The 27,282-nt window shown below is 41.6% G+C and overlaps 1 protein-coding gene across 4 annotated transcripts in view; it reads left to right on the top strand.

Moving 5' to 3' along the window:
• The first annotated feature begins 2,694 nt into the window (after positions 1 to 2,694).
• The window catches only part of TMEM245 (transmembrane protein 245), a 98,776-nt gene continuing 74,188 nt past the window's right edge, over positions 2,695 to 27,282 (top strand). For 2 of the 4 annotated variants that reach the window (XM_003995737.6, XM_023242546.2), the window contains exons 1-3: positions 2,697 to 3,327; positions 13,925 to 14,042; positions 16,003 to 16,104. In XM_003995737.6, coding sequence (XP_003995786.1) covers positions 2,743 to 3,327; positions 13,925 to 14,042; positions 16,003 to 16,104 — 805 coding nt within the window. In that variant the 5' untranslated portion in view covers positions 2,697 to 2,742. Of the gene's footprint in view, positions 3,328 to 13,924; positions 14,043 to 16,002; positions 16,105 to 27,282 lie in introns of all 4 variants that reach the window. The other 2 variants (XM_023242547.2, XM_023242545.2) reach the window with 2 other exon arrangements.

Below are 27,282 nucleotides of genomic sequence, written 5' to 3'. Positions count from 1 at the left end.
TAGGCACTGGCAATTCTATGATAGGAACTGGAGTCAGGCAGCGGGTGTGGGCAGCAGGGTGGATATAGGGTGGTTGGTGGTGGACTCATGGCTCTGGGCATTTGTAAGGTACCCTCTTTGGGATTCCCTACTCATTACCGAGGACTTTTTGGGAGGGAGGCTAAGGCTTTATTGCAATATAAATAAGAGCTTGGGGTCAGTGTAAAACAGGCACTGAAAGCAAATGTGGCCATGATTGCAACCATAGTCTCAGCAGCTCTAGACAAAGTAAAGAAGTAAAGCAAATATAAGACCACTGAAGCAATATATTTACAGAGTCAAAGTCCAAAGGCCACTTGAAAAACAAGAGCTGTGAGGGGCGCCTGGGTGGCGCAGTCGGTTAAGCCTCCGACTTCAGCCAGGTCACGATCTTGCGGTCCATGAGTTCGAGCCCCACATCAGGCTCTGGGCTGATGGCTCAGAGCCTGGAGCCTGTTTCCGATTCTGTGTCTCCCTCTCTCTCTGCCCCTCCCCCGTTCATGCTCTGTCTCTCTCTGTCCCAAAGAAAATAAATAAACGTTGAAAAAAAAATAAAACAAAACAACAACAACAACAAAAAAAACAAGAGCTGTGACCTGAAACCTAAAAAAAAAATGGGATGGAAAGGAATTATTTTTTCTTTTACTTTATGCTCTTAATCCCCTTGCCTCCAACCCTTAGTAAGCAACAATTTCGTCATCTGAAACCTGTGTATAATGACATTTGTCCTGTGTACTTTAGAAGAGAAACAAAAATTCTGTTTAAATTGGGGCACCTGGGTGGCTCAGTCGGTTGGGCGTCTGGCTTCGGCTCAGGTCACGATCTCACGGTTTGTGGGTTCAAGCCCCATGTCGGGCTCTGTGCTGACAGCTCAGAGCCTGGAGCCTGTTTCAGATTCTGTGTCTCCCTCTCTCTCTGCCCCTCCCCCGCTTGTGTTCTGTCTTTCTCTCTCTCCAAAATAAACATTAAAAAAATTTTTTTAAATTATGTTTAAATTAATATGAAAACTTATTGAAAACAGAAAAAGGGTAACCTGCAGGGTTTCAAAGCAATCACAGATTGGGTACTCAGTAAAGCCTGCCTGCTTGCTCTTTTTCTCTTTTTTCTTTTTACTTCCTTCTGCCCTCCCTTCTTTCATCTCCTTTTAACAAAAATGTTGTTTTTAGGTGTTGTTTGAGGTGTTAGTAGGCTTGGATCCCAGGACCTTTCCAACATAATAACAGAAGCACTTTGCACTCCCCTAGAGCTTCCTCTTTTTCTTTTCTGAGACAAGAGCTTCTGTTATTGTCATTTCCATGTGACAGAGGGGAAATTGGGGTTAGGGCTTCAAGCGACCTGACCCTAGGTCTCAAAAAGAAATAGTGGCAGTTTGGGACTCTGGTCTAGGGCTCTTTTATGAGTTTAGATAGCTCGCTCACTGACACCTACCCCAATGGCAACAGTAGCTGTACATTACAGTCCACTGAGGAGCTTTAAAAAACATGCCAAAGATCACTTGTCACACCAGTTAGCATAGTAGGTAAAACAATTGACTTAGGAGCCAGATTCTGAGTTTGAATTACGCCTTTACTACTTAGTAGCTGTGTGACCTTGGCTAGGTACTTAACTTCTCTGTGCCTCAGTTTTCCCTTTTGTAAAGTGGGGATAATAACACCATGTTCTCTGTAGGATTGTTCTAAGGATTCAGTGAATGAGGCACTTAGAACAGGGTCTGACATACAGTAATCGCTATTTTATTTATTAAAGAATTTTTTTAATGTTTTATTTATTTTTGAGACAGAGACAGAGCATGAGCAGGGCAGGGGCAGAGAAAGAGGGAGACACAGAATCCAAAGCAGGCTCAAGGCTCTGAGCTGTCAGCACAGAGCCCCACGCAGGGCTCAAACCCACAAACTGTGAGATCATGACCTGAGCTGAAGTTGGACGCTTAACCAACTGAGCCACCCAGGTGCACCCCGGTAGTCGCTAGGAAAAAAAAAATGTTTATTTATTTTGAAGGAGAGAGAGAGAGAGAGAGAGAGAGAGAGAGAGAGAGAGAGAGAGAGTGTGTGTGTGTGTGTGTGTGTGTGTGTGTGTGTGTGTGTGTATGTGTGTGTGTGCACGAGCAGGGGAGGGACAGAGAGAGAGAATCCCAGGTAGGACCTGAGCCGTCAGCGCAAAACCTGACCCAGAACCTGATGCAGGCTCCATCACCCCATTGAGATCATGACCTGAGCCGAAATGGAGTCAGATGCTTAATGAACTGAGCTAGCCAGGTGCCCCTGCTATTTAAAGTCCTATACCAGAGCAAGCACTTTGCTTCTTAAATAAACCAATAAAATTGAATGTGGGGATCGTCTTGCACAAGTGCTCCTCCACCCTGGGATTCTAATGTACAGCCCTGATTTTCAAACTGTGAACGTAGTGCCTGTTGGAATTCCGCCCCTTGAAAAGTTAACTTTAACCAATGGGTGAGGAACTTTTTTTTTTTCTCTCTCTGTAGATGATGAGCCCAGAAACCTGTTACCTGCATCTGCAGGGACCAATGGGCGGAGGAAATTGGGGGAGAAAGAACACTCTCCACACCCTCTGGGAATTGTAGTTCCCCATGGGGCCTGTAGGCGCTCAGTGGCCAGCTAGGAACTACAACGTCCATAATGCTGCGCGCAGAGCGCCTTTACCTCTTTCCCGCGACTCTCGCTCGGCTTTCCAGTACCGCCTCTTGGCGGCGGCAGCAGAGGCACCATGGCCGACGACGGCCGCCCTGCCGAGGCGCCCAGCCCACGGGGCTCCCCGGGTCGGGCGCCGCGGGTCCCGCGCGCGGTCGGGCCGGGAAGCGGGGCCAGCTGCCGGGAGACCCCTAGGACGCCGGCGCTGGCGCTGCGCTTCGACAAGCCCATCAAGCAGGCCTTCTACAATACGGGGGCCGTGCTGTTCGTGTGCCTGTGCTGCGGCGCCGCCGTGCTCGTCTACTTCATCCTGGAGGCCTTCCTGCGGCCACTGCTGTGGGCCGTGCTGTGCGGCACCTTCCTGCACCCCTTCAAGAGCTCGCTGACGCGCCTGGGCCGCCACTGGCTGCAGCGCCTGCACCGCGCGCACACGCCCATCGTGCTGGCCGCGCTGCTACTGCCACTCTGCTTCGCCGACTACGGCGTTGAGGCCCTGGGCGAGCAGGCGCTGCGCCGCCGCCGCCTGCTGCTGCTGCTGGGCGCCGGCGGCCCGCTCCTCTACGGCCTCTACTGCCTCGGCAGCTACCTGGGCGTGCAGGTGCTGCTGGCGCACGCCGGCGCGCTCATCTGCCGCGGGCTGGACTACTTCAGCAGCCTGTGGGTGAGTGAGCGGCCACTCGGACACGGTCCGTGGGCCCAGGGCACCCCTCAACACACACCCGGCTCCCGAGGGTGCCATCCTGCAGCTCCTCCTCACTGTGCAGGGACCATCAGAAGTCTCCGCCCTCCTTCCCCTGCACCTAAGGAACTTGGCCCACTTCCTTCCAAAGAGAGGGCGGGTGTGGTTTGAAACAGCTGTCCTGTCCCCGCCCCCATCTTAATACTCTAAGGTGGTTGTGTCCCTAGTTTGGGAATCGCAGTTCCGCTTTTCAGGTTGACTTGAGCATGGGCAGGTGGACTTGAATTTACCCCTGGGCAGCGTGCGGGGCGGCGGGGGTGGGGTCCGACCATCTTTAGTTTTCACGGGAGACTTTTCTGGATATCAGCTGGAAGGGACCTTAGAGATCCCAGTCCAGCTTGTCATCCTGCAGATGGGAGAAGTGACTACTTACCAGGCTAGGGCTAGTTAGGGACAAAGAAGGGACGGATTGACTCAAGTTTCTCAAGTCATAAGACGAAGTTTGCTTCAAAGGCCGTTGCTGCTTCTGAGTTCAGGAGCTTTCGAGTATACTTGGTGTGAGGCACCTGGGCCTGCTCCCACGCCACACTCGACTTCTTGGGAACCACTTGTGCAGGGACTGCTGTACCAGAGTACCTTGCCTCCCGCCTGGATTACTTAAGCAGACTGAGTAAAGAAGAGGTCGATTTGTTTCTTGGATCGCCCTGCGCTTATTCATAGAAAATTTGGGAGCTTTAGAATTGGAAAGGATTTCAAAGATAATCTAGTGGCACATTTCCTAACTCAGACTAGATTCTAGACCAGTTAATCCCCCAACTATTTAACTGAGGGCTATTAAAAACAGGTGAATATTTAATGCATGAGAATGCTAATTCGTCAATAAACAGTACCATTTAAAAATAATTTGCTTTTGTCGGTGTTCAGTGCACCTTGACATCAAGTTGCAAAATGATACCCCTTATGTGTGAAACAAAGTTTTGAGTTGCTAAGGTTATTGGTGGAGTGATAATTGATTCCAGAACTCCTGTATTCTCTTGTTCTGTCACTACCACCTCTCAGTTTCCATTAAAAGGGGATTGAACGTGTTGATGGATGCTAGGGTTTGTAGGGGTTTAAAAGGAGTAAGATGCAGGCTTTGTCTTCAAGGTCATGGAATCATACGTGAACATGATCTCACGGAGATGGCAGACAAACACGTCATTACCAACCCATTATGGGCCAGCGAGATATTGGGGAGCACCTCATCCATAATTTTGGGATGCTGTCTGTGTGTGCAACTGCTAAGTGATCAGACCAGCTTTGGCCTCCAAGTGGCCTGGGCTATTTCAGTTGTAGAAAAGAAGGATGTGGAATGACCTTTGAACTCCTGGGGCTTGCTGGATTGTCAGGTGGGAGTGATCCTGGAGGTTTTTTTTACTGCCAGATGCCTGCCACTTCTCAGGAGAGGCTTCTGAGGCACAGAGAATGTGATCGTCCCAAAGTCACATAACTTGTGAAGAAATCCAGAGTATGCTTCATCTCCTTTACCCTGTTATTTATACCTTCCTTGCTATTTCTTGTTTCACAGTTCAGTTGACTGCCTCATATAAGACCAAATTCTATATGCTGTTAAGAAATATAAATACTGTGACTTGATTCCTTCCCTCAAGAAATTCAGTCTTGTCAAAGGCAGACACATGTACAGTTTCTGCTGACATTTTGACTGTTGATACTGCAATTTAGTGTAAATTACTGTTGGCAAGACCAAATAGCATATCCACGAAACTATAGGAAATTGGAAAGTAAAAGATCTAACGTATAAATAACATAATGTCATACTATACTAAGAAGTTGAATATATGGATAAATTGGCAAGATTAGTGGAAAGTGGGGCATTTCTGCCAGTTACTCCCAGTGAAAAATGAGATGAGGAATTGAGTACCAGTGAAGAAGTGCCTGTAGCTGAATGTATGTAGTTCTGAATATCTTTTTTTTACAGAGGAGAAACCTTCATTTTTGTACTTTACTCGAATACCCTTGTATGAGTTGTGAATGAATGGAAGAGGAGTAAGGGCCAATATTATTTTGGCTAGAAGGCGGGAGGAAGGTCTAGCCAATTAATGATTTTTGTTTATTTATTTTGAGAGAGAGGGAGAGAGAGAGCGCTCAGGGGGAGGGGCAGATAGAAAAGGAGAGAGAATCCTAAGAGGCTCCTTGTTGTCAGCACAGAGCCCGGCCCTGGAGCTCTGTCTCATGAGCCATGAGAGCAAGACCTGAGCCGACATCAAGAGTTGATGTTTAACCCACTGAGCCACCCAGGCACCCCCGATTAGTGATTTTTAAAAGGCTTTCAAGAGCTGTTTGGCTACAGTGATGGGGGCACAGGAAAAGAGTGGAGGAAAACAAAACTATTGTAAAAGAGAGTATGACTTAACTGGAAGTGCATAGGAATGGTAGAGGGGCTTAAATTGAACCAGTGGGTCCCCTAGGTTGATCTGAATTTGAGAGAAACAAGGCTTGAAGTTGTGGTTTCTTGCAGCAACCCTTAGGGGTGGGCGGGTAGATGGGGGAGAGGTGTACTTGGGAGGCAGAGACAGGGAGTCCTCAGCTCTCCGCCAAGAGGGCAGATTAAGGCCTGACCTGAAGTGAAGGAACGTCGTGTGACTGGGCAAGGAGCCCACTGTGTAACTTTCCTGTCTCAGAGTTCACAGTCGGTGTGGTTCTGTGAGCCCACACAGACCTGTCTTGGTATAGAGAAAGAGTCCATATTTTCTAGACAACTTGTAAAATTTTTTTTTAATTTTAAAAAAAAAAATTTTTTTTTCAACGTTTATTTATTTTTGGGACAGAGAGAGACAGAGCATGAACGGGGGAGGGGCAGAGAGAGAGGGAGACACAGAATCGGAAACAGGCTCAAGGCTCTGAGCCATCAGCCCAGAGCCCGACGCGGGGCTCGAACTCACAAACCGCAAGATCGTGACCTGGCTGAAGTCGGACGCTCAACCGACTGCGCCACCCAGGCGCCCCTAGACAACTTGTAAATTTGAACCTGCTGCTGAAGAGAGACATAGATGGGAAAGGGAGGGAGAAAAGTTACATTTAAGCAAATCTACGTTTTGGGGAGCCGACATTTCATACCTTTAAGATCCAACTTTTGAGCATCTATCACATGCCAGGCACTGTATCAGGTGCTTTCATGGGTGTTGTTTTCTACTTACAATTATCCTGTGAAGAATGAGAGAGGGATTTCATTGATGTAAAGACTGGTTTAGAGATTGATCTGTTCATTCCGACAGTAAATGGTTCAGCAGCCCAATCAGCAAAATTCTTTTGTCAGCAAAACTCTTAGTAACCTTTGATAAGAATTTTTAGAAGTTTTCCCCTACTTTGTTGTGTTTATTTTTATTTTATTTAAAAAAATTTTATAATGTTTTATTTATTTTTGACAGAGAGAGCATGAGCGGGGGAGGGGCAGAGAGAGAGGGAGACACAGAATCTGAAGCAGGCTCCAGGCTCTCAGCTGTCAGCACAGAGCCCGACATGGGGCTCAAACTCACCTCGAGATCATGACCTGAGCTGAAGTCGGACACAACCGACTGAGCCACCCTGGCGCCCCTACTTTGTTGTGTTTAAATGTTTCAGTGTAACTTTTTAGAATAGAAACTGATTTTAGTTATTTGGGGAAAAATGCAGAAGAATATCAGGACTGTACTAGCCACACATGTTCCCCCAAAGACCCTTGGATTCTAGTCTTCTAGAAACCTTGGTCATCACTTTCTTTCTTTTATCTTTGTATCTGTTCAGCTATTTCCAAGTCCTGTACAGTTTTCCTCTCTAGTGGCTTCCATACCTGTGTTCTCCTTTGTTGCCAATTTATCCTTCTAGTTCTGTTCCTCTTCACCTCATTTTTGGGTTTCTTCAGTCTCTTAACACCCTATTCTGCTTGCAAGTGAAAGACGAAGCATTTATGGTGTGAATAATTCTTTTAAACAGTTTGAAATATATTAGAATTTTGTAGGGACTTCAGAAGTGATTTCTAAGCACTTAAAAAAAAATCACCTGTTGCACCAAGCTCACCTGTGACACAGTCCTTGGGGCCCTTGGCATCTTCCCATGATGTAGAGTTATCAAGATAAAACTGAAAAGCAAATTCCCTCTCCTCCCCTGCCCCTTCTTCTTTGCTGGGAGTGTTTTGATCTTCCTGTCCCTCTTACTTAGTCCATACATGTTAGAAGATTTGGAGACCCTCTATAGTTTTTGTGTAATAGTAATAGATTTGATTTCTTCCACGGTTTCTGATCCTATTGTTTCCATTTTACTTTATAAAGAAGTATGAGGTAGAAAGAATAGTGGCAGAAGGTGAGAAGACCGTAAATTCTACTTATTTATTTATTTATTTATTTATTTTTTGTAACTAATCTCCCCAGTGTGGGGCTCAGACTCATGACCCTGAGATCAAGAGTCCCATGCCCTTTTGACTGAGCCAGCCAGGTGCCCCGAGACTGTAAATTCTCAACTGAGCTCTGTCAATAGCTTGTTCTGTGACCTTTGACCGGCCAGGGCTCTTCTATGGGCTACTCCACTCCAGCTGTGTGAAGCCTAGGGTTGGCTTCCATGATTTCTTAGCTTCCTTGCACGGTTCCCAAGTGTTTGGCGGTACTACTGCCCAAGAGGCTCTTAGTCAGCCAGCTGGGCCCACTCCCTTCCACTTCTGAACCCTTGTCTAGGTGTGCTTTTGCTTGCCTGGCATCAGTAAGGAGGAAAGTTGCCAGTGCTTAGGTTCTTTCTCAAAGACGCTGATTATAAAAGATACTTGACTCTAAGTTGCCACACCACAGAAGAGAATAGTTTTCAAATTGGGATACAGCTGTTTTAAAGGAGAATGAAATAGCCGAAGCAATCACTGATTGAGATTTGTACATTTGTGCAGTTGGGATTATGCATCAGGGGCTGCTGCTGGGAGGTTGTTCTCGCTGTGAAAGACTTGGGAAACTGTTTTTGCAAAAACGTGCAACAGAAGCAAGCCCAGTTTTTCCGGTTAGTGCCCACATGGCAATAAATAAAACCGTCTAAAAGGCAAAGTCTACTTATGTTTTATGCACTTAGTATTTTATCAGAAAAGCCTATGTGGTTAATAAGCCAGATGAAAGGAAAATGTGATTATTAGTTTGTAGTGCTAAATAAATGTTGCCAGTTTTTATGGGACATTTTATGTGGTATTGAGCACACATTGGTGCTTTAAAGTGAGTATTAAATGTGTATTTTGAAAAGGATACATTGTTTTAAAGAACACACATTTGAGAAAGTATGCCCTCTTATATATAAACTGTGGTTCCTTGATTTCCTCCATAGCTGGAAGCAAATTCATACTTGAACAGGATTGTTCAGATGCTAAACGTAGAGACAAATATAAAACTCTTAAAGACAGACTTTTAGAAATCCATACTAGAAATTATATTTGTAATTTGAAAGTACAAAATCCTTATTTTTGGTGAATTTATTTTAAAGAATATTTAGCAATTTCAAAAATTGGTTCAAGTAAAACATGTTATATACAAAACAACTTAAGCAACATAGAAGTCTGTATGGTAAAGTGAATAGTTTCTTTGCCACCATTCCCACAGGGTAACATGTTACTATTGTTAACTGATGAATAACCAACATTTCTTTGTGTGCTTATATGAACATATAAAGTATGGGGCATTTGTTTTTCAAAACAAAAATGGGGTAACATATATATACAATTTTGCACCTTGCTCTTTCATTTATCTTTGTATTATACACATCTTTCCTTGTTAGCACTTCTAGATACAGCTCTTTCTTTTTAATAGTACTATAGTATAAAAAAAATTTTTTTTCCAGATGTCTTTTAGAAAATATTCTTATTGGGGCGCCTGGGTGGCGCAGTCGGTTAAGCGTCCTACTTCAGCCAGGTCACGATCTCGCGGTCCGTGAGTTCGAGCCCCGCGTCAGGCTCTGGGCTGATGGCTCGGAGCCTGGAGCCTGTTTCCGATTCTGTGTCTCCCTCTCTCTCTGCCCCTCCCCCGTTCAAGCTCTGTCTCTCTCTGTCCCAAAAATAAATAAACGTTGAAAAAAAAAATTAAAAAAAAAAGAAAATATTCTTATTGTAGCTCTGAATATGTGTTAGGATAATCTGATAAACATTTTTCAAACATTGGTAATTTATGTAATCATAACGGTTTAATAAGAAATCTATAAAGTGTTTATAAGTGGTCATACTTTTTGAGCTAATAATATCCTGTGAATCTTTTCTGAGGAGACGCTTCAGAATATTGGGGGAAAAATATCCATAGGTCAAAAGAGGTTGTTTTTTTAAATTTTTTTTTAATGTTTATTCATTTTTTGAGAGACAGAGTGTGAGTGGGGGAGGGGCAGAGAGAGAGGGAAACAGAATCCAAAGCAGGCTCCAGGCTCTGGATGGACAGCACAGAGCCTGATGTGGGGCTCGAACCCACAAACCGCGAGATCATGACCTGAGCCAAAGTCGGACGCTTAACCCTTGGAGCCACCCAGGCGCCCCAAAAGAGGTTTTTTAAGTTCAAAACGTTTGCAGAGTGCCTGGGTGTCTCAGTCAGTTAAGCATCTGACTCTTGATTTCAGCTCAGGTCATGATCTCAACGAATGGTTTGTGGGATTGAGCTCTGCATTGGGCCCTGTGCTGTCAGTGTAGAGCCTGTTTGGGATTCTCTCTCTCTCCTCCTCTCTGGCTCTCCCCTGCTTATACTCTCTCTCTCTCAAAATAAATAAATAAACTTAAAAAAAATCTTTAAAAAAAACCTCAAAAAACATATGCTGTTTATAAAGATGAAAATACTTTTAGAAAATTCAACACTTGAAGGAAAGCAGAAAGAAGCAAATTGCCCCCTGAAATCCAACTATCCAGAGATACTATTTTTAAATATTTGGGCTGAGTGTATTTTCACCAATACAGATTTACACACGTGTGCATTTATACTGTCATTGAATGTAGATATTCATCATACCTCTGAAAGTCTGAAAAATTGTTCCAGTTTCTGGAGGTACCATTATTTAAAGAGTCCTTTACAAAATGACATTTAAGTTATTTTTTAAAATATTTTTTGCAGCCGCAGTGAACATTTTCAGATCTGTATGCACAGTATATGGAACTTCTGTAAACCAAACTAGGAACTTCTGTAAACCAAGTTCCTAGAAGTAGAATTGGGGAGTGTATTTAATAAGTGGGTGTTTTATTTATTTATTTTTTAAATTTTTTTTTCAACGTTTATTTATTTTTGGGACAGAGAGAGACAGAGCATGAACGGGGGAGGGGCAGAGAGAGAGGGAGACACAGAATCGGAAACAGGCTCCAGGCTCTGAGCCATCAGCCCAGAGCCCGGCGCGGGGCTCGAACTCACGGACCGCGAGATCGTGACCTGGCTGAAGTCGGACGCTCAACCGACTGAGCCACCCAGGCGCCCCGATAAGTGGGTGTTTTAAACTGAAATAAGGCTATCAGTGGGTTTCAGGTTTACTAGGTGAAAACATGTGCTTCTCTTTAGACCATGAGTCTCCCTCTGAAGTATGGAGTCTCTTTTCTCTCCGCGTAAGTGATACTGATTCCTTATGAGTACAGGTAAGAAACAGAAACTTACTAGAAGTCCGTTTAAAAACCATCATAGGCTTAATCTCTGAAAGCAGGTTCTTGTGCTTTGTTGTCCCTGACTTACGGTCAGCTTTTGCTCACACAAAATATTCCATTTTTAGACAGCTATAGTTTGTTAGAAAAATTTATCCTCATGTTGAGCTGCAGTGTGGTGTTTCCTGATTCCCACCTATTGTTTCTGCTCTCAGGACCACAGGGGTTAAGGTGAATGCCTCTCCCAGATGACTTTTTCCCAGCTGTTTGAAGATAGCTATCAAATCCTCATATTTTCTTCTTTTTTTTTTCCTAAATGGAGCAGTTTTTTACCACCCCCCCCCCCCAACTATAGTTTGTATCTCCTATGTGGTGATTTCTATTTCCTTTCCCAGTCTGAACGTTATGGCTGTGGTTTTGATAGTGCGGAAGTCATTGAAACAATCATTTTTCCTGATATGAGCATTATTAATAGGCACTCACACTATTTATACTCCTGACTCACACTGAACTGAAAAGTAGCCTAGCCATCCTCTTCCTATTCAGTACTTTGCAGGTGAGTTTGAACCTAAGAACAGATTTTTGTATCTTTCTATTAAATTTAATCTTTTTTGAATTAGCCATTGTTCTAGCTTCAGGATATCTTTTTGAATCATTATAGTCATCTCCGTTTTTATTGACTGTTGCCAATTTTGTGTAATCTGTGAATTCAATTAATATGCTTTCTAGTCTCTTACCTGAATTACTGACTCAATGTTTCATGGCGTGGGGCTCATTACCCCCTGTGCGCACCGAAGACTGACCATTTGCTGAGGATCATTTTTAAACAGATTTGGTATGCAAGTGTGCTATTATTATACGCTGATTTCATTCTGAGCTCTACAGCCCTGCTTCAAATTCTCTGAATTCCCAGGTTAAATTTGTGTGGTTCTGCAAGCTTGAACTGTTTTGATGCGGCTGTAGTTCCACTTCCCATGTGCTCATATAGCTGGGGCTTAAGATCTCTTGAATATTTCATCTAATAGAGTTGCTTGAAGAAATATCCTTTCCATTATAAAAGAATTTGTGCTCATTAAAGGCACTTTGGAAGATAAAGAAAAAGGAAAAGCAAAGCCAGAATCTTATCACCCAAATACAATTACTAACTTCTTAGTACATTTACTTTTCCTCCCACCGTGCAGTAGCTATAATCATGTCACATGTGTTTTTTATATTTTGCTTTTTCTTTAAGTGTATCTTAAGAGTGTTTTTAACTCTATAGTTGTTTAAAAAAAGCCAACACTGTAATGGTTGAATAACATTTTATTGAGTGAATCCTCTGTAGTTACTTCCCAGTTGAACTTTTAGGTGAGCTTCTTTATATTATAGAGACTTTTTCAGAATTTATTATTATTTAGTAAGGTTCCAAAGCTGAAGTCTAAGGTCAGAAGCTAAAAACATTTTTAAGACCAGAAGACTATTATTTTTTTGTTATATTTATTTATACAGTAGAGGGGAGGGGCAGAGAGAGAGAGAGAATCCCAAGCAGGTTCCACACTGGTCAGCACAGAGCCTGACATGGGGCTCGCTCCCAGGAACAATGAGATCATGACCTGAGCTGAAATCAAGTGGGACGCTTAACCAACTGAGCCACCCAGGCTCCCCCAGAAGACTGTTTTTATTGATTGATACAACCCAAATAAAGTAGGAGATGGTTTTTTTTTTTTTTTCCCCTGTCTTTTGTAGTAATCACATCAGTTCCTTTTTCTTCATTCTCTGAATTGGAACTTAAAGTTCTTTTTTTTTTTTTTTTTTTGCTTTAATTTGCTTTCCCCCCTGCCCCAGGGTTCAAGTTATTTTAATAGGTTTAAGATGCTCACATTGTTTTCCATCTTTTGTAAATATTATTAGAGTTTCTATGTGGGCTGTGCAGGTGTTTCCAGGTGCTAGAGTCATTTAGTTTTGGTGTAGGGAAAACTGAGAGGGGGACCCTGGTGGTTCCTCTGTTCTCAACTCTCTCTGTCTCTTCCTCTGGTAATATTTTTTTTTCAGCTACACTTCTTCAGCTGTCCACATAACTCTGGACTTGGTTTAACCATCTCTTACCTAGATTACTTCAGGGGTCACACTTCAGCTGGCTGCCTTCTTGCTAGCTTTAAAAAAAACTCTTCTCACAGTTAACAACGTATTTCATAGGCTGTGATGGAATCTTTTAACCCGATTGTTTTGGGAAAGCTTTCTTTTTTGTTGCTGTACTTTTCTAAATATTCATCTATAGAGCAAACTCGAAGAATTCCATGACTTAAGCTCTTGATTTAAGTCCATGGCTTAAAAATTGAATATTTTATCTTAAGTATCTTTATGCGTCAAATAGTTTTGAACTTTAAAGTATCTTAAAACTTTGTGGGTTTTTTTTGGTTAAGATTTTTTGCCTTTTAAGATTTTATTTTTATTTTTTATTTTTTTCAATGTTTATTTTTGAGAAAGCGAGAGCGCTTGCAGGGGAGGGGCAAGGGGGGGTGGGGGGTGGGGGTGGGGCAGAGGATCCGAAGCAGGCTCCGTTCTGACAGCAGAGAGCCAGATGTGGAGCTTGAACTCACCATGAGATCATGACCTGAGCTGAAGTTGGATGCTTAACTGACAGAGCCACCCAGTGCCCTTAAGATTTTATTTTTAAGTAATCTCTACACCCAATATGGGGCTGGGACTTGCAACCTGGGACCAAGAGTCACATGCTGCACCAACTGAGCCAGCCACGTGCCCCAAGACTATTGAAATAATATAACCATATATGCTGGATTTCAAATGCTTGTTTATTTCAAAACTTGATTCGTTTAAACAGAAGAAGATCTATACACATGTCATTTAGCACCACCACCTTCATCTTATCTGTGTTATATCCACAGCTCTCATGCTGTATAGATGTTTGCAGATTTTGTACGAATGTATGTTTATTTTCATGTGTATATATTAACAACTGTGTCTGTATTTCATTTATTTAAGATCTGGACACTGGTAGTTGGCTATGTGTTGGCTGTCTCATTCAAGTGGAATGCAAGCACTGAACGCTACTTGAGAGCAGTTTCAATTCCTGTCTGGATTATATTGCTTTTTCATTTAGGTGGGTCCTTTTCTCTAAGAAAGTCTAGCTTAAGATCAGCAGAGCCTGATTGTTTGAATTGAAGTGAATTTTTTTGTAGTGTTGTATGTTGCATTTAACATTCTTTAAAATAATCTTTAGAAAATGTTCTGCTTTAATCTTTCTTTAGTCTTTGATAAAGATGTTGTAACATGTCTATCTTTTGATTATATTGAATGTTCATTTTCAAAAGTTCCTTTAAAAATAAATATATCTTAAAAAGTAAAGCACACTTACAGTGTCATGGCCATTTATGAGTGTCATACTTCAGGAGGATATAGATAAGCAGTTAAGTATGTGAGAGACAGTTACAGGAACCAGACGTATTTACGCCGGGTAAGAGAAGGGGACTGGGCTACACGAGTGGGGAGGAAGAGGAGGGAAGGAGAAAATAAAATATGGAAGCCTATTTGAAGGACTGTCCTGTGAAAGAATGGTTTAAACAGATCTCTCTACCTATGGGGGAGAGACGTCAGAGCAAGGAGTAGCTTCAGGGAGACAAATCTGTTCAACGTAAAGACGATTAGTGTCAGCTGCTCAAAAGAATGAGTTTCCTGGTATTTGGGACTCTTTACTGTTAGCTGAATGGCTGCTAGGATGTTATAGAGTGATTTTTTTCAGGGACTCTTATCTCCAAGTTAAGACTTAGGGAACATTAGGTTCTAATTTAAAAACAAAATTCATGGGGCGCCTGGGTGGCGCAGTCGGTTAAGCGCCCGACTTCAGCCAGGTCACGATCTCGCGGTCCGTGAGTTTGAGCCCCGCATCGGGCTCTGGGCTGATGGCTCAGAGCCTGGAGCCTGTTTCCGATTCTGTGTCTCCCTCTCTCTCTGCCCCTCCCCCGTTCATGCTCTGTCTCTCTCTGTCCCAAAAATAAATAAAAACGTTGGAAAAAAAAAATTAAAAAAAAAAATTCAGTAACCTAGAGCAGTAGTTAGCTTACTTAAAGTAGTTTTTAGAGCTACTTACAGTTAAAAATAAAACACCAGAGCTGATTGAAAGTCTTTCTTTGCTTAGAGACTGATGTGGAACAAAGCATTGCTTTCTAGCTTTGCTGATTTGGAATCCTAGAGGAGTATATTAGCAAGATCCCCTAATGTCCGCTGTGACTCATTTTGAATTTGGGGAAGGCAGAGGAGGAGGCAGCAGTTCAGGAGGCTCTAGATTTACTCAGGGAAACGCAAATGCCTGTGGGTAGGTACCTGGTGCTTGGCGCTTGTTAGCGTTTTTGCCTTTTAAACTGAGGATACATTGAAGCTTTTTGCCATGCTGTTCTGGGCCATTTCACCCTCTCTTGAGAGATGGAGTTCACACCCAGTGGTATTTTCAGAAAATGAAATCAGGCTCCATGACTTTAGGTTCTATAACTGATGCAGGTAATTTTGAGGTTAAATGGAAGGTTTGAGTTCAGGATGGTCTTAAATCCTAGGTGTGCATTAGAATGGACTTGATTCCTCAGTTCATACGAGCCCGTTAAGGGGAGGCTGGCACATACCCAATTTTATGTTTTTTTTTTAAAAATATTTTTAGTGTTTATTTTTGAGAGAGAGCACAAACAGGGGAGAGGCAGAGAGAGAGGGAGACAGAATCCGAAGCAGGGTCCAGGCTGTGAGCTCTCAGCACAGAGCCCAATGCGGGGCTCAGACTCCCGAACCATGAGATCGTGACCTGAGCCGAAGTTGGATGGTCAACCAACTGAGCCACCCAAGCTCCCCTGGCACATACCCAATTTTAGACGAGGGGCCTCAGCAGAGCTGGTTTTAACTGAGACAAACCCTGAATTGAGGCTTCATCTCTCTTAGGGCCTTTAAAAAAAAAAAATTTCCCTGTGAAACAATTTTGTTAACGTCCTCTATGGCAAATTGTTATGTCAGTTTACTAATTCTTTTAAAGATGTGTGCTAGGTTTTCAACTAAAAATGTTAACTCTTGATAATTTTCAGCATCCCTGGCGGGCTCATGGAGAATTCCAGTATTCCTGGTTATTGTTTTCCTGATGTCTGTGGGCACCCTCTATGAAAAACAAAATGGAAAAGAGTCTTCTGGTAAGAAATGGAACATTCTATTAATATTACTCTTAAGAAGTGTTTGAGAAAGTAGCTTTATTTTAAAAACATGCAAAGATGAAACTGCTTAACATCTGTTTAAAAATCTGTATTTTCTGAATAGAAAATAAACTTGTTTATAATATTTTAGGTTTTTGTTTTTTGTTTTTAAAGTAGGCTTCACATGTAGCATGGAGCCCAACATGTGGCTTGAATTCTAAGATCAAGACCTGAGCTGAGATCGGGTCAGACACTTAACCGACTGAGCCACCCAGGAGCCCCTAAAATATTTTAGGTTTTAAGACAGTGCCCCACTTCCCTTCCCCTGCCTTTAAAAATTTTTTTTTTTTTGCATTTTTAAAGGTATAATTCATATAACATAAAATTAACCATTAACTTTTTTAAGGTGGCATTTAGTACATTCACAATGTTATGTAACCGTTACTTCCGTCTAGTTTCAAGATCTTTTCATCACCCCAAGAGGAAACCCTGTACTCACAGCTAACTATAAAGTTAGGTCATTTATTTGAAATCTTTTTTGTTTAAAAAGGTCTTAAGTTTATGTATTTTGAAAGAGAGATCACAAGTGGGGGAGGGTCGGAGAGAAGAAGAGACAGAATCCCAGGCAGACTCTGCACCATCAGCACAGAGCCCAGCGTGGGGCTTGAACTCATGAATGCCGAGATCATGACCTGAGTGGAGATAAAGAGTCGGACGCTTAACCGACGGTGCCACCCAGATGCCCTGAGATCTTTTTTCTTAATGTCGGCATTTATCACTCTAAACTGTCCTCTTAGAACTGTTTTTCCGTCCCATAAATATCATTTGTTGTGTTTCTGTTTTCTTTGGGTCAAGATACTCTTTGATTTCCTTTTTGATTTCTTCTTTGACACAGTGGTTAATGAGAATTCTACCATTTAATTTCCACATATTTGTGAGTTTTCCAGTTTTTCTATTGCTTGTGCTTTGGTGGGTGTTCTGTCTAAAAGAAACCATTGCCAAATCCAAGATCATGAGTGTTTGATCTTGTGTCCTGTTGATCTTGTGTCTTGTAACTTTGTTGAATTTATTCATAAGCTTTAATTTTTGTGGTTACTTTAGGATCGTGCATATGTAAGAGAATCATCTGTGACTAAAGATACTTTTATTTCTTTCTAATTTAGGTGCTGTTTTGTTTTGTTTTTTTTTCCTTTTTTGCTTCGTTGCTCTGGCTGGAACTTCCAGTACAATGTTGAATACACCATTTTCTTTTAAAGATTATTTTTGAGATACTATGGTTGCAAGTGATTTATATCCAAAAACAGTTTGTTAAAGATACAGGTTTCTTTCTTTTTTTTTTTTTAATGTTTTTACTTTATTTTATTTATTTTATAATTTTTTAAAATTTTATTTTTAATTTTTTTAAATTTACATCCAAATTAGTTAGCATATAGTGCAACAATGATTTCAGGAGTAGATTCCTTAGTGCCCCTTACCCATTTAGCCCATCCCCTCTCCCACACCCCCTCCAGTAACCCTCTATTTGTTCTCCATATTTATGAGTCTCTTCTGTTTTGTCCCCCTCCCTGTTTTTATATTATTTTTGTTTCCCTTCCCTTATGTTCATCTGTTTTGTCTCTTAGAGTCCTCATGTGAGGGAAGTCATATGATTTTTGTCTTTCTCTGACTGACTAATTTCACTTAGCATAATACTCTCCAGTTCCATCCACGTAGCTGCAAATGGCAAGATTTCATTCTTTTTGACTGCCGAGTAATACTCCATTGTATATATATACATCTTCTTTATCCATTCATCCATCGATGGATATTTGGGCTCTTTCCATACTTTGGCTATTGTTGGTAGTGCTGCTATAAACATGGGGGTGCAGGTGTCCCTTAGAAACAGCATACCTGTATCCCTTGGATAAATGCCTAGTAGTGCAATTGCTAGGTCATAGGGTAGTTCTAGTTTTAGTTTTTTGAGGACCCTCCATACTGTTTTCCAGAGTGGCTGCACCAGCTTGCATTCCCATGTTTTTATTTTATTTTTGAGAGAGAGAATGTGAGCGGGGGAGGGACAGAGAGAGAGGGAGACAGAATCTGAAGCAGGCTCCAGGCTCTGTAGCTCAGAGCCTGATGTGGGGCTCAAACTCACAGACTGTGAGATCATGACGTGAGCCGAAGTCAGACGCCCAACCGACTGAGCCACCCAGGTGCCTCTAAAGATAGAGGTTTCTAATGAGCTGTAAGATGGAGCATAGGGTGGCCGGATATTAATGGTCTGCACATCATCGATCAGACTGGACTTCTCCTTATCCATCCACGTGGAAACAGCTATGGCTGGAGAGGTAAATCTGAGCAGCACATGGCTTCTACAGCAACCGATGTTACTTCTTTCTGATGGTTATACATCAAGAAAAAGCAAATTACTAATTAATAGCAGCAGATTGTTAAAAGAAAAAAATTAATTTCTTAGATATCATTTTGTATAGTTAAATTAGAGAATACTACAGAGAAACAAAAAGAAGAAAATAAAAATTACTCAAAATCCCATTATGCATCTAAATGTTTACTAATGCCTTAAGACTTTTATGCCTTCAGAATTTAAAACACAAGAAAATTGGATTATAGTGAACATTCTATTTTGTAATCTACACTTTAAATCTTATGTCATGAGCACCTTTCTATGTCAAATACACTTCTAAAACATTTTTAGCATCTTCATTTTATGCTAATCACAAGGCTATTTGTGGCATCCTTGTGTATTTGTATAGCTACCTTACAGTTTGTGTGTGTGTTTCCTTTTTTTAAGATTTTTTTAATTTTAATTTTTAGATAGTGCAAGCAGGGGAGAGGGAGGGAGGGAGGGGAGAGAGAGAGAGAGAGAGAGAGAGAGAGAGAGAGAGAGAGAGAAAGAGAGAGAAAGAGAGGGAGGGAGAGAGAGAGAGGATCCCAAGCAGACCCCATGCTCTGTGTGCAGAGCCTGACGTGGGGCTTGATTCCACAGCCCTGGGATCATGATGTAGGCCAAAATCAATAGTCGACTGCTCAACCAACTGAGCCACCCAGGCCCCGTGTGTGTGTGTGTGTGTGTGTGTGTGTGTGTGTGTGTGTGTGTGTGTTTGATTAAATTGCTCTTTGTTTTTTTGTTTTTTGTTTTTTGTTTTTTTGTCTGGAAACCATCTCTCTCTGAGAGTGGAAAATAGGAGAGATTTTTTTTGTTTTTTTTCCAGTTTTCTTTATTCGCCCAATCTTCCTGGTCACAATCTATTAGTCTCTGTGGTTATATATCAGACCAGTAGAAGTAAACTTCTGTTTTGACAACTACTGTATGAAGCTTGGTGTTCACCACTTGTTCCTCTGGGTAACTTTATCTCCCTTCCTCCCTCCCCTTTCTGCTAATAGCAATGGTTTATAGAGCTTGGCTTAACCCTCACCCCTCACCACTTACCCCAGGATAGTTTCCTTTTTTTGTTTTTCTGGAAATCAGTTCTTCTCTTTTCTTGTCTTTCTATCCTTATTTACCTTTTTACTTGAGGTGTATTTGACATATAACATTGTATCAATTTCAGGTGTACAACGTAATGATTCAATGTTTGAATAGTACATTGTGAAGTGATTATAATAATCTAGTTAACATCCATCACCTTGTGTAGTTACAAAAAAGTTTTTTTTTCTTGTGATGAGAACTTTTAAGATCTATTCTTAGCAACTCTCAAATATGCAATACAGCATTATTAGCTCTAGACACCATGCTGTGTATTACATCTCTGTGACTTATAACAAAGCATATACCTTTTGACTCCCTTCACCCATTTTTCCTATTTCCTCCTCCCAACTCTGGCCACCAAACGTGTGTGTGTGTGTGTGTGTGTGTGTGTGTGTGTGTGTGTAACATTTCCACATATAAGTGAGATCATATGGTATTTGTCTTTCTTTGTCTGACTTATTTAGCTTAGCATAATGCCCTTGAAGTCCATCTAAGATTTCTTTTCTTTTCTTTTCTTTTCTTTTCTTTTCTTTTCTTTTCTTTTCTTTTCTTTTCTTTTCTTTTCTTTCTTTCTTTCTTTCTTTCTTTGGCTGAGTAATATTCCATTCTGTACTTATACCACATTTTCTTTATCCATTCATCCACTGATGGACACTTAGGTTGTTTCCATATCTTGAGGATTTTAAATAATGCTGTAATGAACATGGGGTCATATAGATCTTTTCCAGTTAGTGTTTCTGTTTTCTTTGGATAAATACACTCAAGTGGAATTGCTGGATCTTATGGTAGTTCTGTTTTTCACTTCTTAAGGACAGTTTTCTCCTTTTGACTGCTTTTGTACAGGGCCAAGTAAGTACTTCGTTGTAAGTTATGAATAATCTAGGTTAAAGCAGTGGTTTCAAATAGGTTTTCTCTTAGGTGTAAATTCTCATCAGCTGGTGAAGGCAGCTCAGGGAGCCATGCAGACAGGGTTCTAAGACCAAGTTTTGAGCTTTGTGAAAAAGAAGGCCATGTTTGATTATTATTATCAACCATAAACCCAGCATGGGGATGTGCTGGCATGCCCAGCAGATTTCTGGTATTTGTATTCTAGACTGTTAACAAGGAAGGAAATCACAGGGACACAGAACATATGTTGAAAGCAGATTTATAAATGTTGGGTTTTCTTGTTTTGTTTACTTTTATTCTAGCCAATTTCAGAATATTCATTTCTTTTTTAATTTTGTAAAGTTTATTTATTTTGAGAGAGTTGCATGCAAGCAGGGGAGGGGCAGAGAGAAAGAGAATCCCAAGCAGGCTCCATGCTATCAGTACAGAGCCCGACATGGGGCTCGAACTCTGGAAACTGTGAGATCATGACCTGAGCCGAAACCTAAAGTCGGATACTTAACCACTGAGCCACCCAGACACCCCCAGAATAGATTATTCTTTTTTTTTTCTTTTTTAAAAAAAATTTTTTTTTAACATTTATTTATTTTTGAGACAGAGAGAGACAGAGCATGAACAGGGGAGGGTCAGAGAGAGGGAGACACAGAATGCGAAACAGGCTCCAGGCTCTGAGCTGTCAGCACAGAGCCCGACGCGGGGCTCGAACTCACAGCCCTCACGGACTGCGAGATCATGACCTGAGCTGAAGTCGGCCGCTTAACCGACTGAGCCACCCAGGCGCCCCAGATTATTCTTGATCTAGAATCCTTTTTATAGACTGCTAGTCTAGGTAATCTTCATCATAAAATAAATCTTTTAAACATTTTTTTTCTCTTAATTTGAGTATTTGTTTTTCCTCTTGCCCCTAGAACCTTGTTTCTTTTAGGCATCAGAACTCAAAACATCTAATCCAAATTAAGACAACCTTTCCCTTTTATTACAGCCAGTTCCCTCCTGTAGATGTCACTGTACTATAGTTAGGTACAGGAATGCTTTAGTGCTCCACCAGGGCGGTACGTGCATTTATTCCTCACTGATCACTTCCATCGTCCTGTTGTACGACTTGTACTTGTTCCTAGGCACCTATGTAGGCATCTTTCTCTGTGTCTTTTGAGCTTTGAATCTCACTGTTGTAGAAGCTTTTATGACCTATGATTCACTGGATTCACACAATTAATACTTTGGATTTGCTCAGATTTCAAAGCATGAAGTTTGTTTAGTTCCTAGATCTGGTAGAGTCTTCTTGTGGATCATTGTGGAGTTTCAGCTGTACTTTCTGAGCGCAGGGGCCTTCCTCAGTGATTTTCTCATAGACCTTGGGAGCTCTTACTTGGTATTTTCTGGAACATCAAGATAATGTATGGAAAAAATATTAAGTGTCAACTGTGTTTTAAAATGTACTTTTTTAATCCACAAACACTCCTCCTCTCCCTGCCACCCCTCCAAAAAAAGACCCTTGTAAAGTAGATATGTCCATTTTACTGATGAAGACCTTTAATTCTAGAGGTTAAGTAATCACTTAACCACAGTCACACAGGTGACCGGTGGAGCTAAGAATGAAAGCTTAGGGTCAAGGACTCCGGTGCTCTTTCCCTTCACCAGGCTCTTTGAACAGCATCAGTCATCCAGAAAAGGTGTAGTGACTGCTGATCCCTCTTGTACTCAGTTGTAGTTTTATGGTTCTTAGTCTTTTTTTTTTTTTGTAACGTTTTATTTTTGAGAGCCAGTCTGAGTGGGGAGGGGAGAGAGAGAGGGGGACAGAGGATCTTAAGTGGGCTCTGCGCTGACAGCAGTGAGACTGATGTGGCACTCGAACTCACAAACTGAGATCATGACCTGAGCCAAAGTCCGATGCTCAACTGACTGAGCTCCTCTGTCTTACGCATGGGCCTTGTTTGCCTCCCACAAGTGCAGGGACTAGCTACTCTGCTTCCTGGATCCTAGATGTCTCACTTGGTAGAAACCTGGAATCCAGCTTCAGTGTGAGTGCCTTGGCCTTGCTTTATTGTTAATAATAGCAACATGGGCGAGGCCCTGCCGAGCTCTTTAAACATGCTCTTATTTAATTTTCTTTTTCTAAGTTTTCTTTTTACTTATTTTGAGAGAGAGCACACGTGTGTGCGCAAACAGGGGAGGGGTAGAGAGAGAGGAAGAGAGAAAATCCCAAGCAGGCTCTGCGCTGTCAGCATGGAGCCTGATATGGGGCTTGAACCCACGAACCGCGAGATCGTGACCTGAGCAGAAATCAAGAGTTGGACGCTTAACCGACTGAGCCACCCAGGCATCCCTCTTACTTAATTTTCTTAGTAATCAGTGGGATTCGTACTTCTACTTATTTTACAGATGAAGAAACATAGACTCAGCCATTTACTCTGAGTAAATTTACACTAAGAAGTGCTTTTTCCAAAGCTAGGCAAACAAGCATCAGGTGTATCTTTAATACGCTGGACCCACAGTCTGAGAAGCATGAGCAAGTACAGCTGGATCTGTTCCTCCCAACACTGGTGATTGTTTATAAAAAAAATCAGAAATGCCTTGGCAGGGAAGTCTTGGTGGTTGCCTTCATCATTTTGCAATAACATGCAACGTGAGTGAACAAGTTTGGTTCGGTTGAGGCTAAATTGGAAAAAGAAAAGGAACAAAGTAAACTTCTTACTGCTCATCTGCTACTGCCCTATCTGACACAGTCAAACAGGCCTAGGGAAACTTTGGTCCATATCCAAGCCCTTGCTACTGACCAGTAGCATAATGAAGTGATGCTAGAAGCCACTGAGAGGGAGGTGTATTTTCCACATTAGCAACGGAAACAGAAGCCTTCTTCAAAGGGAGCTTTACGTGCTAGGGAGATTTTACTTGGTATGCACAGCCTCTTTCCAGTAGGCATCACTGGATGTATTTCTGGCAACTGCCACTGTCACTGTGAAAGAGAACTAAGTAGATTGAGTATCTCCTTATTTAGAGCGTTTTCAAAACAAATTATGCTCTGTTTATTGAAAACGTTATTCTGCCTATTGTTGAGTTAGCCGTATTAACAGATCTGTTAATCTGTCAGAACATGTGATCTGTTTCTACTGTGCCAGACCGTGAGTTTCTGTCCCCTAGTGCTAGGCTGTTGGTGGCCTGCTTGTTTGGACTTGTGTAGATCCCTGTTATTTGGGCCTCCCCTTGATGCTGGCCCTGTCCCTGGGTAGATGGACACTTGAAACCTTGGATGTTCTTTCCTTTTTTAGGTTACAGTTCTTCGGTCCCAAGATTATGTTCCCTTGTCTGTATGCCTATTTTTAGCTGGGGTTTTTTCCAATACCATGACTCTGCCTAGATTCTCAGTCCTGGCATTCTTGCATTTGGTTTATCATTTCTGCCAGAACCCTTGGGGTTTTTGAAGCTCAGGAGGATATCACTAAGACAGAAGTCATTGAAGTGCCTGTTTGATAAGTAAGAGCAGTTGCCAAATCTTACATCAATAATTTTCAAATACGCTTTTTGGATTTTTCCTGCTTGCTACTCCCTTCATTCCTTTGTCAAGTTTCAGGCCCTCTAAAAATTTGCCAAATTAGTTTGTGTATTAACTAGGATAATGCTGCATAGTTTTCCTTGGTTTAGCTATGGTTCACTGAATATTTACTGCATTGTTTTAGTGATATCAGCAAGTTGGAGACAGGGTCTTTAAGGTGTGAGGGTTTAATTTATTAGCCTTAACTTTTCCTCAAGTCTTTCAGTGCCTACTGTAGGAAAGATACTTTGCATAAATATCTGAAGATGTGTGCTAGGAGCATAAGACATTTAGGGAAATGGCTATAATATGAAGTAGAAAGGGGATGAGAGGCACAGACGAATACTGCACAAGTGTTGGTGGCTTATGCTTATAGTTTATTGTGCCAAAGCCAAAGGATTTGAAATAGGTGGTGGTGATAGCTAACATTTACTGAGTCTTGCATACCAGATATTGTTCTGAATATTTCATATGTACTGTTTCACTTAATTCTCATATGAAATCAGAATTTAGAGAAGCCCGATTTCATACATGAGGAGACTGAGGCGCCTGGATTTTAAGTAACTCGCCAATGGTCATCTAGCTAGTAAGGAGTAGATCTGGGATTTGAATGTGAGCAGTCTTGTCTCCTCACCTGTGCTCCCAAACACTGAGTTGTACTGATCGTGCTGCCTCTGTGCAGAGTAAACATGAGACCCTCCGTTCTCCCTCTGCATCCTGGTATCTCTCCGCTCTTCTCATTGTACCTTATGTCCTGGCCTTATCAGACTTCTTAAGAGTTCTTTGAACAGCACATGGTGTTTTTTTCTTGCCTTTGTGCTTTTACACTTGCTTTTTTGTCTTTCTGAAAAATTTTTCTCCTGCTGCCCTCTAAGACATAAGCCTCTTTTTCCCCTCCAACATAGACTGGTTCTGTTTTGTTTTAATATGGCTAACATACTTTTTTTAAATGTTTGTTTATATTTGAGAGAGAGAGAGAGAGAGAGAGAGCGCGCACACGAGAGAGCATGAGTGGGGCAGAGAGAGAGGGAGAGAGAGAGAATCTCAAGCAGGCTCCTCACTGTCAGTGCAGAGCCTGATGTGGGGCTTGAACCCATGAACTGTAAGATTATGACCTGAGCTGAAATTAAGAGTCAGACACTTAACCATCTGAACCACCCAGTGGCTAACATATTTAAATGGATTTAAAGGGTGGCATCTTTTACCATTCCTGTTAAGTAGCATCTTTGGAGATCCTTCCCTGACCTCCCAAGCATGGATTAGGTTGCCATCTTCTGTGCTCCCCAAATATGCTACACTTGTCTTTACATTAGCTTTTATACTGAATCATAACTGGCAGACTAAATATTAGACTGAGGTTGGGGCTTGGGTCTCAGTCTCTTAGCATGTAGCCTAGTCACCTGTTTAGTGAATGAGGACTTAGCGGGGGTTTAGAAATGTAAGTCAAACTACAGCCAAACTGAGAATCCATATTTGAGGATCTATAAAATTGTTACTTTGGAGGATGTCTAAAATTGTTACTTTGGAGCTACTTAAAACAAAGGACTTATTTTTCAGGCTCTCTCAAAGATGACTCACTACTTCATTAAATAATTTGTGAAGAGGTAGGTTTAGTAATTTAGGACCCTTGACTAGTCTTTAATTTTTTTTTTTCAACAGTAAACCCCTTACCCATTTAGCCCAGCCCCCCCTCCCACAATCCCTCCAGTAACCCTCTGTTCTCTATGTTTAGTCTCTTATGTTTTGTCGCCCTCCTTGTTTTTATATTACTTTTGCTTCCCTTCCCTTATGTTCATCTGTGTCTTAAAGTCCTCATATGAGTGAAGTCGTATGATATTTGTCTTTCTTTGACTAATTTCACTTAGCATAATACTCTCTAGTTCCATCCACGTAGTTGCAAATGGCAAGATTTCATTCTTTTTGATTGCCGAGTAATACTCCATTGTATATATGTACCACATCTTTATCCATTCATCCGTCGATGGACATTTGGGCTCTTTCCATACTTTGGCTATTGTTGATAGTGCTGCTATAAACACTGGGGTGCATGTGCCTCTTTGAAACAGCATACCTGTATCCCTTGGATAAATACCTCATAGTGCAATTGCTGGGTCATAGGGTTGTTCTGTTTTTTAATTGTTTGAGGAACCTCCATACTGTTTTCCAGAGTAGTCTTTAATCTTATATAAGAAAGAAAACCTCGCTTTTTAAAATTTTACTGGAAGCATTTTTCTTTTCTTTCTGTACTCTGCTGTCCCAGGCTATTAATCATGTATTCCCTTCTTTGCTCTTGAGTGGAGCCTGAGAAATCTCTCCTAGCTGCACAAGAAGCTAAATCCTGACTTGTCTCTGGTGTAATCAGTTTATTTTTGAAACTTCTATCTAGAATTCTAAAAAATATACCTAAAATGTCCAAAATTTTCCTCCATTTCACCTCCCTGGTTGTTGACATGGTATTTCCCTATGGTTATCTATCTAACCATAATCTGGAAACTTGGGGTTATTATCTTTGACACGTCATCTCCTTCATTACCTTTATGGGTTCATCATCAAGTCTGGTCCACTTTGACCACTCCATGTCTTAAATGCAGCCACTTTTCCAACATCTCCCCTTTAAACTGCTGCAGAGCATGCTGTCATCATGTCTTGCCTGCAGTGTTGCAGTAAGTTCTCTCCCTGTACCCGCTCTTGGTCCCTCCCAATCTGCTCTTGACCAAAGAGCAAAAATGATTCTTTTCATATTTCAAAGCTGATCATTTATTTATGTACTGGGAAGGTGGGTGTGGTTATGAAAGGGCAACATGAGAGATCCTTGCATTGATGACACTGTTCTTGTATCCATGCCGATATCTTTACTGTGATATTGTACTACAGTTTTGCAAGATGTTACCATTGGGGGAAACTGGATAAAGGGTACAGAGGGTCTCTCTCTATTATTTCTTATAACTGCATGTAAAGCTGTAAGTATCTCAATTAAATTTCAGTAAAAACATGATCATTTCCTGTTTAAAACTCCTCAGCACTTTCCTACACCTTTTAGAATAAAGACTAAAGTACTTACTATGGTCTTCTATGACTTGGATCATCTGGCTCAACACGTCCAGCCTCGTTTACTCAATACCACTTTCCCACTAGCTGTCTGTGTTCCAGACACACTGACCTTCTTACACTGTCTTTAACATGCCAGTGTCTTCACTCAGTGGCCTTCCTGCTCACTTCTTCTGCCCCAAATATTATTTACATTCCTTTGATCAATTCCTTCTCATCCTTTGTATATCATTATTTTTAT

Source organism: Felis catus, chromosome D4, assembly GCF_018350175.1.
Source record: "Felis catus isolate Fca126 chromosome D4, F.catus_Fca126_mat1.0, whole genome shotgun sequence".
Lineage (NCBI taxonomy): Eukaryota > Metazoa > Chordata > Mammalia > Carnivora > Felidae > Felis > Felis catus.
This window is presented reverse-complemented; position numbering and strand designations above follow the sequence as displayed.